Raw genomic sequence first — 18,437 nt, forward strand, 5'->3', positions numbered from 1 at the left:
GTGGTTTACCATTAATTAGCACTCTAATTATCCCAGGTCCACCTTCAAGGGCAAGCTCCTGTAAGCACAACAGCCTGTTCTGATGTGCAGGAGGCTGAGCAAGCATGGTAGAAGGCCACCATGGATGCACTAAGCTCAGACACTAAGGAAGGAAACGATGATGGCAGCAGGAAAGGGCTACTTGAGGAATACAGTGAGAGCACATCAGTATGCAGGGATGGAGTTTGGAAAACCAAAGCTCGGCAGACTTAAACTATCGGAAAATGCCGATACAGGGAAACATCCAGGCTGCACTGAAGCCATGGCAGCCCACTGTACCAGACAGGATGCCTCCCAAACCACTGAGGGAGCATGCTGAAGTCATTGCAACGCTGCTCTCACCATCTTTGAAAGCCACCACAACCGTGGGAGGCTGCTGACAACTGGAAAAGAGGCACCCTCTGGAAGAGGTGGGATCTGGGGAGCTACAGGCCAGGTAGTCTAGCCAGGTAGCTCCTGTTAACCTTGGGGAGCACATGATCCTGGAAGTCACTTTGATGCACGTGAAGGTGTGTGGGAACATCCAGGGTGGATTTACCAAGGACACACTGTGCCCGACTAACCTGCCTAGCTCTCTGCTGAGAAGACAGCGGACACGGGGTGAGCAACAGACGTTCACCATGTCTGCAGCAAGGCCTTTGACACTGGTGTAAGTGTGCTGTGGAAGGCAAAGCAGTGAGATGTTGACACTGAAGTGGCTGTACTGCAAGACTGAAATCACTGTTACCAGCAGTGGTAGCCCAACTAGCAGCTGTTTACTAGCGCAGGAATCAATACTGGTTTATTCTCAATACAACCTGGACTCTCAGGAATTCCATGGATGACACTCATCTGATCAAAGTGGCTGACAGGCTGGAAGACAGAGCTGCAGAAGGACCTCAAGAAGCTGGAGAAGTGAGCTCCCAGGAACCTCAAAGTTCAAGGAAAGCAAACGCAAAGTCCTGCATCTGGGAGGGAATAGCTACAGGCACCAAGACCGGCTGGGCTGACTGCCTGGAGAACAGCTTTGTAGAGCGAGACCTGGGTCCTGGTGAACAAGCTGAACGTATCAGCAGCATGACCTTGAAGGAAAAGGAGCCGCTGCATTCTGTGCTGGGCTGACTTGCTGGCTATGTTTATGCTACGGGAAGCAGTTCTTCCCCTCTCTTCTCTTAAGACTGCAACTGAAATACTCCACTGTGGACTCTGGGTCACGTTCATTCACATAGCAGAGAAGTCCCAATTCAGGTTGCTCAGTGAATTTAACTGCCTTTCCTGCTATCACTACCAAAGAGAACAGCATGCAACAGGCAATTCTGCTGCAGAAGAAGGGCCTGCTTGACCTCTGAACATCTGCCACGAGCAGCAAGTGCAGGAAACAGGTGTCTAGATGCTGTTCTGGACATATCACTTATCTATTCAGTGCCATGATTCTCCAGTGGCTGAAGAAAGAGAAAAATGTCAATAAAATACATTTACAAAATGCTGAGAAAAAAGAAAAAAACCAAAAACAAACCAAACCACAACTTACCACATCACTAGCACTGGAAAATTCATTGTTAACCAGGCTTTCGAGAGCCATCCATCGGACTGGTCTGTTTTCATTATCTCCCAGGCAATGGTAGTCCATAGGAAATAGGTCTCGAGATAGCGCATTGTCTGTGATCTTAACCTGAAGTGCATCGTCAATGCTAATTCAAAAGAACAGAAGGGTTTAGCAAACTTGGCATCGAAGTTTTACAGAAGATATTTATGCCCAACCTTAAGTTTTCAGACGGGATTTAATTGGGGGTCGCTAATAGCACTATCAACATTTCAAAGGGCTAGCGTTCTTCTAGATCAAGACACACTCCGTGAGTATCAAATATTATCAGAGAACATATTTGTTCTGCGTTAACAGATAAGCACTAGAAAAATCAGCAGTCCTAGATTAAATAATATCAAACATTTACAAGTGCATAAAAAGTAGAGTTAAAGCAAACAACTCCCGTAAATTATTCCCACTCCCTTGGAAATTGCCTTGCGGATCAATTAAATGAATTTTAGCTATAGTACCTCTACAGCAATAATAAACCAAATATTTAAGCAAAGCAAGATCTACTACCTTGTTAAAGCAACTGATTTTATTTGTACCCTAAAAACCTGTCTTTACTCAAGCAATACCATTTGCTCTAGTAAGATATCTATTCCCCTCAACAAAGCACATTCATTCTGGCTGCTGTAAGAAACAGGATACTGGCTAAGGAAAACTTACTTTTAATCAAAAAAAAAAAGAGGCCTCAAAAAAGCACACGGAGTCTACCGATTTTTTCCTCCCCCTCTGGGATGTTAATTCTTGCTCTTTTGAACTTTAAGAAGCATCTAATAAAGTTCAATATTCTCATAAAGATCTGACTTCAGAATATAGATGTTAGCTTTAAGGTCTTTTGATAAATGTACAGAAATACATGTTGGGAAGGTTGTAGCGAAACGAAAAGACAGAAAACATTATTCTGTTAAGTATTTATTTGGATGAGAAAAATTCAATATAAATGCTCCATTTGTGTGTTTCCCACATGACTATTATGCACTTTCTTATTTATCCAATTTCTATGCACTTTCACGTCAGTTCTTTGGCCTCAAAATTTACAGACCAGGAAATTTCCATATCTAATCACTCTTAGAAGTTCAGAGAAATTCCTAGATGACCTGACTATAAACAAATATGAAGGGCAGTTTTCCAGTGACTAGAGAGCTCCGAGCTGTGTGACCTGTATGTCTACTCTAACTGGGCCCAACCGTGCCACGGGCATTTGAGACCAAAAGTATTTCCTCCTTTAATAAACCTGCCAAGACCACTGCAATCCTGGCTCCCTTCCCAAAATTAGGGCACAGGTACATAGGTCTGACACACTTCATATCAGCTCCTCAAAAGTCTTTCGCCCCACAGGAACAGACCTGGGGACAAAGGGGTGGCAGACAAACCAAGCCCTTCAAGGACCCCAGCTACCAGCACCTTCCTTTACACTTCAGGTCAGACGAGCATTTCTTCTTCTGCAGCACGGATCAGTAGGTGCTCCGCTCCTGCCTGCATTTCCCATGGAGAAGTGGTGCCGGGTGCACTACAAATTGATTTTTATTGCCAGCACTCTGGATCACATGTATGGCAACTAAAGTGAAGCTGGACTTTACTCCAGGCAGGCAGGGAGTCAAGCTGCCTGGACTGCCAACCCTTCGCACAGCAAGGGCACAAGGCAATTAATCCAGGGCACAGAAATGAGACGTTGTCATGAGGTAATTTTCCTGGAGCGCTGTATATGATCTTTGTCTCCTCTGGCACCAGTTCTTCCCTCAACTGCTCACCAGAGAGGAAAAGCAATAGGAATTAGGAAAAGATTCTCTAAGGAACTGTATGGAACTGAGCATCCTTACATAGCACAAGAGCCAGGAAAGATTCTGCTGGACTGTCTTGGGGGCACCAGGTTGAAAGCCCAAGGGATGGCTTCAGGGTGGATCTTGCTGCTCCCTCTGCCCCAGCGCATGCTACACTGTCAGCAGCCGGTGACACTACAGCAGGCGAAGAGGTGAAAGAATAGCCTAGGACAAGCAAGGGCACCTCAGTGTCTCCCTGGTGTCCCTCTCAGCCCCTGGGATGCAACACCAGAAATGTTGTTGGTCTTCGTTGGGATGTTTGAAGAACTGGGCCAGACTGCATGCAGAGGATGGAGTAGTTTTGTCGACAGGAGCAGGAGGGACAAAAGTAGCAATAGTGACAGCTGACAACCCCAAGGGCGTAGGCAGAGAAGTCAGTCCAAATTTCAGGAGGACTTACCGTGGTGCAGGGAACATGACCCCTATTTTACTATTACTTGCTGAGCCAGATGTTCATGGCTCTCTAACAGACACCAGTAGCAGGGCCCCAAGGCAGACCATAGCCTAGAAGAGCATGCCGTCGGTGAAAACTGCAAAGACAGAACCTGAACTTCCACTGCAAGGACTATGTGGCAACAATCAAAGCCAAAACCCCACCCAAGAAGGGGTACAACAAGCTGGTTCAAGAACCGTGCCTTAGAGATACTGGAGGCACTGATGCCTTGAGGATGCTAGGAGATACTTCCAAGGCTATACTGGAAAACGTGCTGGAAAAGATAAAAATTCACAGAGGTGGAAAAAGTTGAAAGGGACAGAAGACAAAGAACAGGAACTGAGATAGTAACCCGGTCTCTCCTCCTGCCTGAGCAACTGAGAAACCTGAAGACTCGGGAGCGTGCTCCAGTCTTTGCACTGGCAGAAGATGATGCCCGAGAAAAGCCTTTTAAGTACTGCTAAGGCAAAAAGCTCCTCAGATTACATGGGCTGCATGCCCCAAGGTCATCAAGAAGATATGGGCAGCAATTCTGAGAATTTAACTAGTCTATTATAGATAATATTTTCATAAAACAGACACAAGAAGAATCGGGCAAATGACTAGACCACAAGGCACCTAATTTCCTTCCAAAAATAAACAAAGCTTCATGACTGAAGGAATGCAAGATGTACATCCATCCCAAGAGATACAACGGATGATGTACTGTTTCATAAATCACGTTACTTAGGGTAAAGCAGAGCTGATCGAATCTCAAAATGGCCTCTAATAGCCAATTTCAGGTTAAAGGCTTTATATTCATCAGTAGTAGTTCAGTTGTCTCGGCACTGACAGTTTATACACAGCTCTGGGGTATAACCCAGAGGTTGCATCTTTCTCTTTTTCTTTCCTTACCAGTTCAGTAACAGATTGGTGCGTGCCTATTTCTTTTTTTGGAGTGGTTTTGGAGTGGAGGGCAAAAGAAGTGACTCTCCAACTCAAGAACTTGAATTCAAGGCTTAAAACATGGTCTTGAATTCTGAAAAGTTACTGTGTTACCTGAAATATGATGTTAGTAGCAGGTATCATAAGACTATGCTCACAGACTAACCACCCCTTTTGATATTTTCAGATGTTTAGTTAAGTTTAGGCAGAACCCTGTATTTTTTGTTTCCCCTACTAGTTATTAAAGCAGATGGAGAATTAGCACAGTTGGTGGTCTCCAAGTGATTTGGTTTACAGAAAGCCACCAAATAGCTCAATCTCTACATTTTGAGGGCGTATTCAAGTCAGAAGATGGTCTCAAAGCTACTTTGGCATTCCTACCATTTACAAAGTGCTTTCATATCTATCCATCATTTGACAACTAAGAAATCTACCAACGAACAAAGCCACTAAGCCATTTTTTAATTTAAAAAAAAAAAACAGCTTCATAAAAATTCATCCATCAATAAAGTGCCAAAGATATTCCAAGTTTTTATTAACGCTTAAGGGAAGCTTCAATATTTTTCAAGCCTTTGAAAAAATGATAAATACTTCTGTTAGACAAAACCTAAGGATGAGGATGTTCTGCTTTCTTGAAAACCATGTTTTCTTGTTCACCTTGTTTACAGAAAAACAACTTCACTGACAAGAGTATTCACCCCAGTTTGGAAATAAAACCCCAGACAACGGTGTATTTTGAGGCAGAGATCAGGTCAACTGGCAAAAGCCCATCCTAGCTCTAGCTACTGACCTAACATTATCTGCATGACGACTCTACCCGTTGAGTACTTACACACAGTTTCTAGCAGCCAGGTCTTTGTGAATGACCTCCCGTCGGGCCAAATAACTCATTCCACAGGCGATCTGAATAGCCATATGTACAAGATCCTGCTGGGAAATTGCCTGCAAGAGCACAGAACACCAGTTACTGCAAAACTGCAAGCCCAGTGTCTGCTAGGTCAGTGGTCTTGTTGTGTGCCACCTCCCCTTCCCTTTAGAGGCTGATGTTTTCTAGTAGCTTAGTACAGACCCTACCCGCTGTTGAAAACTCATGAAGATTGTACCTTTTTTTTTATATGTCGGGGCAAACGTTTCCAATTTGCAACGGCTACACTGCTTTTCCTTTGATTAGTGACGAACATAGGCAAAAAAGGGCAATTTTACCCTTTTTATTACATCCATCACTAAACACTCAGATTTTTTAAAGTATGCAAAACATGGTCTCATCTAGGAATATTTTCTCACTTCTCTCAAAATACATGCAACAGGTTCCACTGAAGCACAGTAATGAATGCCAGGGTGCCCACAGCACTAAAAAAAGACAGCCATCACTTCCTCTACTATCTAAAGTTAAATAAATCCAGTTATTTTACTTAATAGCAAATCTACAGCAGCACCTTAAAAGTTTAATATAAGTGCTTTATGCTCACTATAAAATAATTAAGAACCATGGTAATTAAAGGGATAATCTATTACTTACACCAAAAATAAGATCAGTAAATCTGAAATTTCTCCATACACAATTTTCCCCCATGTATTATCACAGAAATCCACAATCATATAGCATTTTTTCTAATTTTTAATTTATTTTAAGACTTATTGCTATACCAGGAACTACGTTAATCAGAGTTTAACCCAGCTTCATGCCCTCTGAACATGTGTTATAAACGCAGCCAAGTACGTTTTTCCTTGTATGAATCAAGACAAACACTTGCTAGGGAACCTGCTTGCCAATTCTCCCACTGTCACAACACAACAGATGAAGGCCACAACTATTTATTTTAAGGTGCATACACAGATGACAAACCAAGTTTATGTTTAATGTGCAAGAAGTCACAGATTTCTGAGTGTACCTGAGGATTATTGGCCTCTACCAGCTTGCACTGTCGCAAGAAGAGTTTAAGGTTCCCCCAGTTCATGTATGGCAGCAGCACCATTGGTTTCTCTCCTTCTTCTATACAGACATGAGTGATAGGCAGCAGATTCCTGGAAGATGGGGAGAGAAAACCCTAATTTTATGAAACTGAAATTTGATAAAAATCTTTTCAATACTTAAACACAGTAAGTGAAAGTAATTCCACAGTGAAGAAAAGCATTTAAACTTGCATTATGAATTGCAGAGCTCAAGGTCCCCAAGTAACTGAAGCCCTAGACTTTTATTAAAAAAAAAAAAAAAAAACCAACAAAACAAAACAGAACACCAAGATATATTTGAGTACTTTTGCATTAGGAAGAACCCTCCAAATTTTTTCTCGTGGTCCAAAAGGGTTGCAATAGATTTCTGTGAATACCGGTTATCATTTACATGACGCAGTGATATATCCTCAACTTGGAAGGGTGTCACTCTAAATGCAACTATAGATACAAAATATATAGATCCATTACAGAAGTTAAACAAAGAAGTCAAAACATCATATTTGAAAAAGAAAATTTCAGTTCTGAATCAGTATTAAATTGCACTCGAAATACAGAAGTATCTCAGGAGTTTTATCACAGATGATTTATAATCATTTAGGTTGGAAAAGACCTTTAAGATCACTGAGTCCAACTGTTTAAGTTAATACTGCCAAGTCCATCACTAAATCACTTCAAAGGTCCCTTCCAAACCTCCTTACGGCTCATTGTCTCTAAGCATCCTCCTATAGAATCAACATACAAATCCACAGAAACTCGCAACAAACTGCATATCGTTTCAATTTTCCATGAAGCCTGTTTTAAAAAAACTGTATATTCTATTGAAAAACATATTAGTAAGTCTCCACTGAGTTGTAACGATTTTTAAAAGGGAACTTTGAGTCAGGTGTCACACCCAAGCGCTCTACACACACAAAGCTCTACCTTCGATCAAGAAAGGTCCCAGCTTTATAGACAGTGTACAGAAGAAAAGCTTGTTGGACTTTTTAAAGAGTTACACTTGTAAAAGGGAGGATAACAGCTGATTCCGAATGATGGGAAGTGGTGTGGTTTAATTTTGTTTCAATTCTGTTTCCCCAAGAACCTGATACTCCTCTTCATACAGTCCTGTATTTTAGGCAAGGCCTTAACTATAATAATGCCTAGAAAAGCATCTTTTAAATACACTCTAGAACTAATAATTCTGCTTGAACTCTTTTCATTTCCTTCACATTACCAGTAAAAAAAGACCAATTATGAGTCTAGGGACTTGACAATGAGCATAGGTTTTGCTTACCTGCAGCCTTGCCATTAAAGACAACTCTTAAGGCAAATTTCAGCCTTTAATCCATGCTGCAAAACTGCCACTAACTCAAGGTTTCTGAGGCATCAATTAAAAAAACTTAATCCATCATCCCAGAAAAAGGTGCCATTAATTCTTAAGGAATAAATCCCATCAGTGATGTCCTGATGCCATACCAGGACAACTGTGCTAGAGTCCTAACAAGCACGGCCTTGTGTCCATGTGGGATGGTGCCTAACCACAGCACTGTTCTGTGCCATGCAGAAAATCACGAATACAAACCAGACCAGTGAATCAGCTAAACTGAGAATCACCCTGCACATATACTTACTGTCAGCACCACTGAGATCCCAGCACACTTAACTACTAGCCTGTGCAAGAACCAGCGTAAGCCAACACGTTACAGAAAAGGGTGCTGCAGGCACAACTAAGAATACATAAATGGAGTATTTACCCGTGTTTCACAGCAAGGTTTGGAACACCAAAGCTTTTCCCCATTTTCCCACATGCTGCTACCATTTGATCTGACAGACTGCACAGCTAGGAAAAAGCTTATGAGCACTCCTTGAAATCAGAATAATATCTAGAATTCTGTATTTTCCAGTGACAAAAAAGTTTCAGCTCTTTATGGCTTAAAAAAAAAAAAAATTCAAACATTCAAAGCGTTGTTGAATTCTGAAAAAAATTGTTTCCTCTCCACCTAGGGAGCTTTCAGCATGAGTATTTTCAGCTCACACAGATACAGTTTTGTTTATAAACATTGCTTAGCTTACCTGTGATGAAGTCCTCTGAGTTTACAGCTTTCAGTCAGCATCATTGTCACCTGTACCTCTGAGGCTTGATCTAATAAAAATAAATTAAAAAAAAAGAACCATAGCTGTAACTTTGGAAACAAATCAACGTATTAATTAGAATTTGGTCCAGATTTGCAAGGCAGTTGAGGTCATTTGAACACAAACAGAACTTGTTTGCCTACTTTAAAATGGAATGTAAAAAACCCCAAACGAGTAAGCCAAGTTCTAGGGCATATTTCTGCTTAAACAAATGGGGTGAAGCTGAAAAAGGAAATAAAACACACTCCAGGTGCTGACAGACTGTACTTTTGCCACTTCCTGACAGCTTCTGGGCAGGCATGAACTGCCTGCACTAGGCAGCGTGGGTCGCATCCTGCACACGGGCCCAGTGCTGCTGGAAGGAGGGGAGCATGCTGCGAGTTTCCCAAACTCACAGAAGTGCTCAGGAGACACCAGTTTGCTGCCAAGTTAGCAGTATAGGCTTCGGCAGATTCCTTCCTCACTGATGGAAACCATTTATTTCTAGATTTACTTATTTACTGCTTTCCACTTGAAACACTTGACACTGGGTAAACTTAGAAATGTTTGCTGTTCTCTTCCCCACCTTTCAAAAAACAGAAAATCACCGCTGTCAGCTGAAATACAAGCATCTGTGATAACTCCAGTAAGCCCACAGTCATCAGAACATCCACTGGGCAGAAGAAGTGTTGCCTGGAACCCCTCCCCTACAGATATTTTTGTGTTTGGTTGTTGTTGGTTTTGTGTTTGGTGTTTTCTTTTTTTTTAAACTCCTCTGCTGGCAAGAAGCAACAGGGAAGCTTACCATGATGTAAGTCAGAGCTCTCTCGATCCCACCCTCCTCATACCTGGGTGCATTTTCTGTCCCTCCTTCGTGCTAGAACTAGCAGCGGTGTGCCTAGGCAGCAAGCTAGCACAGGAGAGAGCCCAGCAAAGGCCAATCAGTTTTGCTTGCTGCATTAGGATGAATTTACATGTTACAGATGAGCCAAATCCACATTTTACTGCCCTGGGAGAAAGAGGAGAGAATCCATCTCCTCTTATCCCTTCTTCACGGTCTTACTCTCCTCCCTGTACCAGCTCTGACACCCTCTACTAATCAAACTTTAACCCTGCGAAGGAAAACACAACTTTAGACTGAGTTAAGAGTGGTGAATGTGGTCAGTGCAGATGAGCACAAGGTAGGGAAACAAAGCACAAAACCCAGAGGGAGAGCATGGCCTCCCCCTCATGGCAACGTTACGCTACGCAGATAATAAACGTCAGGCTCTAACCAGAATACACTAATTGGCATTTAGCTTTCCAGACCTGCTGAAAGTGGAGACAGCTTTAGGCACAACACACTCCTGCCCAAGAAGGGTTCATCAAAAAGAAAAATCGCACAAGGCAAGAACCTGTGTGCCACAAAACGTTGGCTGGATTGAGAAAGTTCCCTGCAGTCAGGGTAAGGAATGATATCCCAAGGCTAACTACTTCAAAGGCTGCTTTACCAACAGTTCAGGAGAGATTAAAAAGGAGGCAAGCTTTCCCGAGCATACAGGCACGAGAAAAGAAGGAGATCAGGAAGTGGAGGTTATAAACACTGATACAAGTCCCAGCCAGAGGCACTGAACCCTGAGCATGCTTGGGAACCCCTAAGGAGCAGCACTGCCTAGGCCCTCTACACCCTGGGAGGACCAAGACCCCCAAAAAGCCAAAACACAGCGCTCCAGAGAAGTCCAGGCACAGAGGTGCCATTAGGTTAGTGACAATTACGGGGGTGGTATATTAGGGGATGCACCTAAATCAGTACCTTTCCTTGTATTTGGTAACAAGTATGTATGGGGGGAAGGCATGAACAGGTTCCTGCAGTGCAGGAGACATAAGTCACGGTCAGCTGAGGCCTCTAGTTTACATTCCAACACAGAGACATGAGAAACAGAAGGTCCTACCTGCTGTGCAGCAAGAGCACTCAAGTGTTTTCTATGTGATGAGTTTGATAACGTAGGAGACAGACTTCAAAAGGCTTGTAAACAAGCAAGAAAACCCAAGATACTACATTAAAATGAAGTTATATAGGCATGAATGGCTGAATCACCCAACTGTTATAAAGGGCAAGAAGCATTAAAATTAGAAGTGCAAAAGCATATTGTGAGATGTTAGAGGAACTGCCAGCAGGCTACTAGCACTCAGCTTCAGGTCTGAATGCATTAATTACTCAAACCCAATGACCACAACCCAGCATACGACGAAGGGAGGAAAGAGATTCCTAGGTGAGTTTAAGCTGATTAACTCGCTTATACACTCCTTGGCCCTGTGCCTGCTAAACTGGTTTGCTTTTAATTATAAGAGCCACCATGCAATAATTCGAAGCTTTAAATCACAGATTGTTTAAGACTGGCTTTAAAAAAAATTTACAGAACGGGTTAATCTGGTTCAGACAACACACCTGTTCATCTCCTCATGTTAACACCATAAGCGATGACTCTTCTGCCGATGCCTTTCCCTTTCCATCACGCAGGGTGTTTTTCTGTGGGTCACTGTTACATTTCATTGTTCTCTTTCAGCTCGGAGACACTACGCTGTAGTTGCCGAGCACCCAAAAAGGACAATTGACTCCCGTTCAAGTATATAAGGAAATCTAAATCTTATCTTGCGAAACAGTCCCAGTATCCGTATTGTGTTTTCTTATCAATATTATTTCCTTGTTTTTTGTGTAAGTTTTTTTTCCATACAACACCAAAAATTCAACATGCTCAGAACAAACAATAACAGCACAAGGCTAATACTCGTCTAAACTGGCACCACTTTAAGCTAAAACCACCATGCAGTTTTATTATTGTGGTTTTTACTAGATACAATTCAAACCAGAACATAAATCACCACTTTGAGTGATTCTAGTCAAAAGGGGGTAAAAAATACCAAAATAATGCTACTGCAACAGTCTCCATTGCCATCAGACTTCCTTTTATGGCATTTTCTTTAGTTACACACCAAAAAGTACATTTAGACAAATTGCCACATTTAGTAGATTATAACCACTTCCCAGCATCCAACAGACAGGTCTCCACAGATTATGAAGGTGATTTTGGTAATAAAAGATTTGATTGTACAAGACCTGGTGAATCTGATCATCCCGCACTGAAAACCCCTGAAAGCAATCCAGAAAATCCACAGCATTTCTGGCTTTGATAGGAGAAATACGCAGTCACAGAGCAGAGCCAGTGACAGCCATGACCCAGCAATTCCAGCTTGGTGGGACGTTTTTACGAGGACACACTGAGGTGAATCCTATAGATTTTTCTTCCCTGCCTGGGCCAAAGTCTAGTCCCGTCCTGAAACCACACATCAAATCCCCAAGCATCACACGTAAGCATGCACATGGGCATTTTATTCACAATCGTTTGTGCAGCCACACGAAAGGAGACCTGGGGAACACTCTTGTCAAACACATAAGCACACCCACAGGCTCTTTGCGGCTCCTCGTTTTCTGGACTGGATCTGTGAAGTTATTTGATATGAACACAGCCACACACGCAGCTAAAGAGGGAGGAGTGGGGGCAGGGAAGCCTCCCACAGAGCCAAGAACATCTTAAATTAGAACAGCAACTTAAAGCCATGACAGACGAGGTCATTAGTCTCCCATATATTGTCTGTGCATCAGCAAACAGCCCCGAGCTGAAGTCAAACACTCGAGGGCAAGGCAGTAAGGGCTTGTTGCGCAACTTCTTCAAAGCCCTGAACAAACCCCTAAGCTTCCCTCAGAGATATTAATGCTATTTGTCATTCAGACTAGGTCAGCGCCCAACAATTCACCCAGTTGCAGCCTGATGGTCGTGAGGTGTAGCCAGGTCAGCGCTTCTTAGCCCTGGAAGAGCATCACCTGTTTTCACAAGGCTATCACACACCAACAGCTGAGCCGAACTTCAGGTCACACGAGTTAAGAGAAAGGTTTAATACCCGGTAGTAGTTCTGGATGTGTAATTAAGACCAAAAAGGTCCAACTTTCAGAAGATGCTTAAAACCAAGATTGTCTGAGATAGGTGTAGATGCATCCCAGAACTAGGAAGATGCTTTTAAAGCACTGGTTTTACCCTTTCTCTGCCAAGAGTCTGGCTGTGAAAGTCTACCCTAAGGCATGGAGCAAGCACAAGCTAGGATTTCAGGAAGCTTTGATACAGCTGCAAGTTTATCTCATCATATGACGTTATTTGTATATAGCCAGGCACAATGGGGCTCTTGGCACTACTATTTTTATGTAAGAGGCTAATCTCTCCGCACAGTTCTGTCAAGCGTGATATGTGCTGAGGCCCTTCCTGGTTCATGGGGAAAAAGCCACACCTATTATTTGATTTTTACCAACTTCTCAAAGTCCATCTGCAAAACTGCAGTTTAAAAATCTTTGTTCACCATCGCTCAGTCACACGAATCACTAACATTCACATGACAAAAATCTCCCTCGGAAGCCTGTGATGACACTAACGTTGCAGCCGTGTGCTTGCCCCGAGACCGGGCACTCCTCACAACCGCAGAGCATCAGGCTCTACATTCACTGGGTGGCAGCATGTCAGAAAAGAGTCGCTCCACACCTCAAATTACCTCCCGGAGATGAAAAGCAGCAATTACCTGGATATTGTAGTGGGTTACCTGATCAGCTGGATGGCTTTCAAGAAAAACATTTTATGTCAGACCTCCTAGAACCTCAAAGTGCAGCATTACAACTTAAAAGACTGTAGCACAGTCACTGGAATCTATTTCTTCAGAGGGAAGACAAAGCAGAATCTTAAAAACAATAAAAGCAAAGGTTTCAAAATTGAAGTAAGTCCTTCCAGAGCCCTTTCACAGCCTAGTACAAGCAGTAACACACAGCAAGTTTTTTCAGCACTCCCATCAGAAGCAGCTCCACAAGAATTACAGCTAGGAAACCTAAGGCTTCTGATAAACACGTCTCCCGACAGTAGCATTCTAAAAAGATGTTTCACCTGAAGCTTTTCTCACCTTTGGACCACTTACTACGTCTTGCTCCCATGTGAACTTCCTTCTGTCTCACACTGCTAATGCTCCTCAATATCAGAACACTTACACAACCCTTTTCCTATAGGGCTACCTGTTTTCACAAAGCTTTTATTACCCTTGTTAGCTTCCAAACTTGAGGCCTTTGCCAAATACACCTGACAGAGTCCACAAGCTCAAGTTACTGAAGGGTGAAAAGCATACCGGCAGGCACAACCGTGACAGACTCTGTGCCCATAGGAATTGGAAGCGTTAGTACCACAACTGCCCTCAACGTTCAGCTTCAGGTAAGAAATGCTCGTAGTATCAACACATCCTTTTTAATTACTGCTGCTTCTGCAGAGTAATTAATTATGTAAAATTTCTCCCAAGGCAGAACTGAATTCCAGTTCAAAGAAAATACATGCCTGAATACTGCTTTAACCCTTCTACACAAGCCTTTGGAAGAAATTCAACACTCAGACTGTCCTGAGTTCACGTCATGTCTGTTGTACGTGACATTTTCCATGCCGCTAGCAGACATTTTCAGGACTTTCCTTCAACAGAAGGATGAACTGCTTCGGGAATGCAAATAGTCACAATCCAATATGCTTTTTTATAGGTAGAAGGGAAAGCAAATACACAAAAATATTGACGCTTTAAAACTTCAGGAGGCCCTAACGGACAGTGGCGAGTTACCCTGGATGCCAACAGCCCATCTGATGGCTTTCTGCCTACCACCGAGGCGGAGGAAACGCACCCTGCTCCTGTTCGGCAGCTCTACGGCGGCGTTCAGGTAACAGCTGTACCTGTACACATCAGCATCTATCTGCTTTACCATACATCCTTACAGAATCCAGATCTCCTGCATGTTGAGACATACATACACAAATGACAGCGCAAGGAGGTTACCATGTAGGATGCTACGCTTAGTCTTGTTAAAATTTCAATTTCTGGCCATTTTGGAGCAGGATTTCTCCTGCAATCTTAATATCAAGGCTATTCATACTGAAATGTTTGTTTCCGCACCACAACTGCACAAGTTTATTTTCCAAAGCAAGGCAGTTCACGTTCTCAAATTCAAGCCTAATTTTAATCAGTTCTGGAAGCAATTCAACACGAATGAAATAGGGAATGCTGTTCATGTTTTCTTCCATTACAGATGCACATGCAGTTTTAAACCCACAGCAAAGGGCAGAAAGAAGTATGAGTTGGGGACAGTGCTATTTCCCTGTGTAACACCACTAGAATCCAAGCAGCAGCTGCAAACAGCAGCAAGTCAAAGGCTCTTTGCTCCATTTAACTTAAAGTAAAGCTCAAAGCGTAAGCAACTGGGAAGAGACATAAAACTGATTTAATGTTTCAAAGTCTATCAACTGCTGAAGGGCAGCAGCTAAAAAAAAATGAAATACAAGTACTCATTTTAACTGTATATAAATGAAAGTACTGTAGGCTATGAATTTTTTTTCCCCTGCAGAAATACGTGGAATAGAAAATCTTGAAGTACAGTACTCTGGATATCAACCTGAGAGCTGCAACTGAATGTTTTTTTAATGGATATTGTACTATTTTAGATGTCAGGACACTTTCTTAGTGAACTAGGACTGAATGACAAATACAGTGCATTTTTAACGCTGATATTCAGAAATTTACTACGTTTCCTTAATTCTTTAAATTTGTTTATGAAGATGCTTAAGAATTCAGCTCAGGCTAGAGGCAGCTCTCTCCCTGAATATGTTGTCATAAACTTTCTTCCATAGAAACAGGATCCTGTACTCTGGTTTCTAAAGGTTGAATACTTTTAACAATTAACTTACATACTGCACATTTAAGGCATCATCTTAAACTTATAAAAATTTTCACAAGGCACTGCTTTTAAGAATGAACTGCCCAGAACAGTAAATTCAATGCAATTTAAAAATAGTACCTGGAAAAGAACTGTGTATGCTCCAGGTTGCAGTAATACCATATTATCTAACACAAACACAAAACCCTTCAACTTGGTTAACACAACATCACCTAAGTTCTCAAGCTCTCTATGCCTACACCTCCTTAGTGTACTGAAGAAGCCCAACGGCTCAGCAACCCGCACTGGTTTGCAGGCCAAACCAGACGTCCCCTGAGTGAAGGCAGCAACAGGTCTGCAGGCAACGGACAGTTAGGTCACACTTGTTTTCACAGCCAGCATTTAACATCTCACGGGTCTTCTCCTATTTGGAACACACTAGATTTGCATCGCAGCCCTGGTTTGATGCATACCAGAGAAGCCTCGTGCACTACAAATACTCCCAAGGCAGCTGCAGCCCTGAACCAGATGCATTCATGTAAGGTCCTTCTCCAAGGAAAATCCGTATTTTGTATGTGGGTGCATTTTGAGCATCCTCTCTTATATTAACAATAAACAAAACTTTTTAAAAGTATAATGTTGGAGGTAGCCAAAAGTGCTGAAAGAGCCTTTTAGTGACCCGTGACGAGATCAACAAAACTCAAAGCATTGTTGAACTTAATACAATGATGAAGTCTTAAGAGTTAATCTTCACTTACACTATGACTTTGTTTCCAGGGCTTTGTCATGGGTGGTTTGTTTTCCAACACACCTTCCTTGTACACAAGAAAAATTCTAAGTGGTTGGAAAATGAAATGGAAGCAGTCAGGTTATCTTGAACAGCACGATCAGTTGTTTTGAACAAAAAATGTACCTTAGCCAGAACGTACTAAATGAGTCAGGGCTCTGCACAACTCAACCTCACTGCGTATGTTCCTGGAATAATACAATTCCATTTGTTCTGCAAAGAATTCTGTCCTTCACAGGAAAAACACCATTTAACAATGTGTTCTTTAAATCAAAGGCAAAAAATGTGTTTTCTTCCTCTTCTGATGTAAGATGATCTAGAAGATTCACAAGAAAGTCTGTTTCATGCCATATAAAAGCAGAAGAGACCTGTCAATCTGTCAATCGCTGGCAAGAGATGCAACGGCAGCTTTGAGAAACATGCCAACCAAGACAGTTCCCGAAGCTGAGTGTGACTGAAAACCCCCTATCGGAAAGTGAAGCATTACAACCTGTGCTGGGTTCCATCAAATCCTACTGCAGAGCAAGAAACACAATGAAGAAACTAAATGCCAGCCAAGACTCTCATCTTTTTCACAAAGAACTTCCTCAGGTTGTGCTGATTCCCAGATTCAGTACAGACACATATTCTTGTTCTTACTGGTGAAGAGACTCACGCCCTTAAGCTTACTGAATGTCCACTTAAAGAAAGAATGAAGGCGAATTATAGAATCACAGCATGGTATGGGTTGGAAGGGCCCTTAAAGACCATCTAGTTCCTACCCCCCTGCCATGGGCAGAGACACCTTCCACTAGCCCCGGTTGCTCCAAGCCTCATCCAGCCTGGCCTTGAACACTTCCAGGGATGAGGCATCTACAGCTTCTCTGGGCAACCTGTTCCAGTGCCTCACCCCCCTCCCTGGGAAGAACTTCTTCCTGATATCCAATCTAAACCTCCCCACTTTCAGTTTAAACCCGTTACCCCTTGTCCTGTCCCTACAGGCCCTTGTAAAAAGTCCCCCCCCGCTTCCTTGTAGCCCCTTCAGGTACCAGAAGGTGCTATAAGGTCTCTCCGGAGCCTTCTCTTCTGCAGGCTGAACAAGCCCAACTCCCTCAGCCTGTCCCCATAGCAGAGGTGCTCCAGCCCTCTGAGCATCTTTGTGGCCTCCTCTGGACTTGCTCCAACCAGTCAATATCCTTCTGATGTTGAGGGCTGCACAGCTGGATGGACACAGTACTCCAGGTGGGGTCTCTTTCACATTAGACTTATCCACCGAAAAGTCTAATGTGAAAGAAGTTTAACTTTTCACAACAATGACTAGCAAAATAATACACAGTGAACATGTCAACTGCAAATGGAAAGGAACAACTGGATGGCCAACATGTGGGATCTAAGAGGAACAAGTGACACCTTTTGCCCACAGCTTGTGATCTTTGTACTCCTGAAGTTATTCAACCTTCCAGAAAGCTACCACTAATTTTGCCAACTGATCGCTAGTTTTTTCTTTTAAGCTCTCCTGTTTGGCACAGAGCACTGCAGATAACTGAGGACTCGGGCATCCCGACGCACTCCAGAGCGTCAGATGATACACCATTAAAAGAAATTACAAATTAATCTATTTCAGAAGCATGCAGGTGGGAGCTTTGTGACTACCCTGGGCATGTCACAGCTTTTCCCTGAAGTGCACTCCAGTTAGGTGAAAGAAAAACCCCTTCTGAGGGATCCGGAGTGAACTTCTGGCACTCAGGGACAAACTCTGCCTTCAGACAGTATCTTTATAAAAGATGTGGTGTTGAGATTTCAAGAGAAGCGTCTCCAAATTTTCAAATTTCTGTAGCAGTTTATAAGCTACAGAACAAGTAATCACTAAATTGGTTGGTAAGTACTTCAATGACTTATTGAACATATCAGATGAATTGCAATCAAGTGCACCCTCAGCAAGTTTGCTGATGACACCAAGCTGTGTGGTGCAGTTGACATGCTTGAGGGAAGGGATGCCATCCAGAGGGACCTGGACAGGCTGGAGAGGTGGGCCTGTGCCAACTTCATGGAGTTCAACAAGGCCAAGGGCAAGGTCCTGC

The 18,437-nt window shown here is 42.8% G+C and overlaps 1 protein-coding gene across 1 annotated transcript in view; it reads right to left on the reverse strand.

Annotated features, from left to right (window-relative positions):
* The window catches only part of RYK (receptor-like tyrosine kinase), a 42,001-nt gene that overhangs the window by 3,643 nt on the left and 19,921 nt on the right, over positions 1 to 18,437 (reverse strand). The window contains exons 9-12 of the mRNA XM_010159544.1: positions 8,795 to 8,864; positions 6,679 to 6,811; positions 5,619 to 5,728; positions 1,550 to 1,709 (exon numbers count right to left, since the gene is read on the reverse strand). Of these exons, the coding sequence (XP_010157846.1) occupies positions 1,550 to 1,709; positions 5,619 to 5,728; positions 6,679 to 6,811; positions 8,795 to 8,864 (473 nt within the window). The remainder of the gene's footprint in view (positions 1 to 1,549; positions 1,710 to 5,618; positions 5,729 to 6,678; positions 6,812 to 8,794; positions 8,865 to 18,437) is intronic.

Source organism: Eurypyga helias, unplaced genomic scaffold (genome assembly GCF_000690775.1).
Source record: "Eurypyga helias isolate BGI_N326 unplaced genomic scaffold, ASM69077v1 scaffold659, whole genome shotgun sequence".
NCBI lineage: Eukaryota > Metazoa > Chordata > Aves > Eurypygiformes > Eurypygidae > Eurypyga > Eurypyga helias.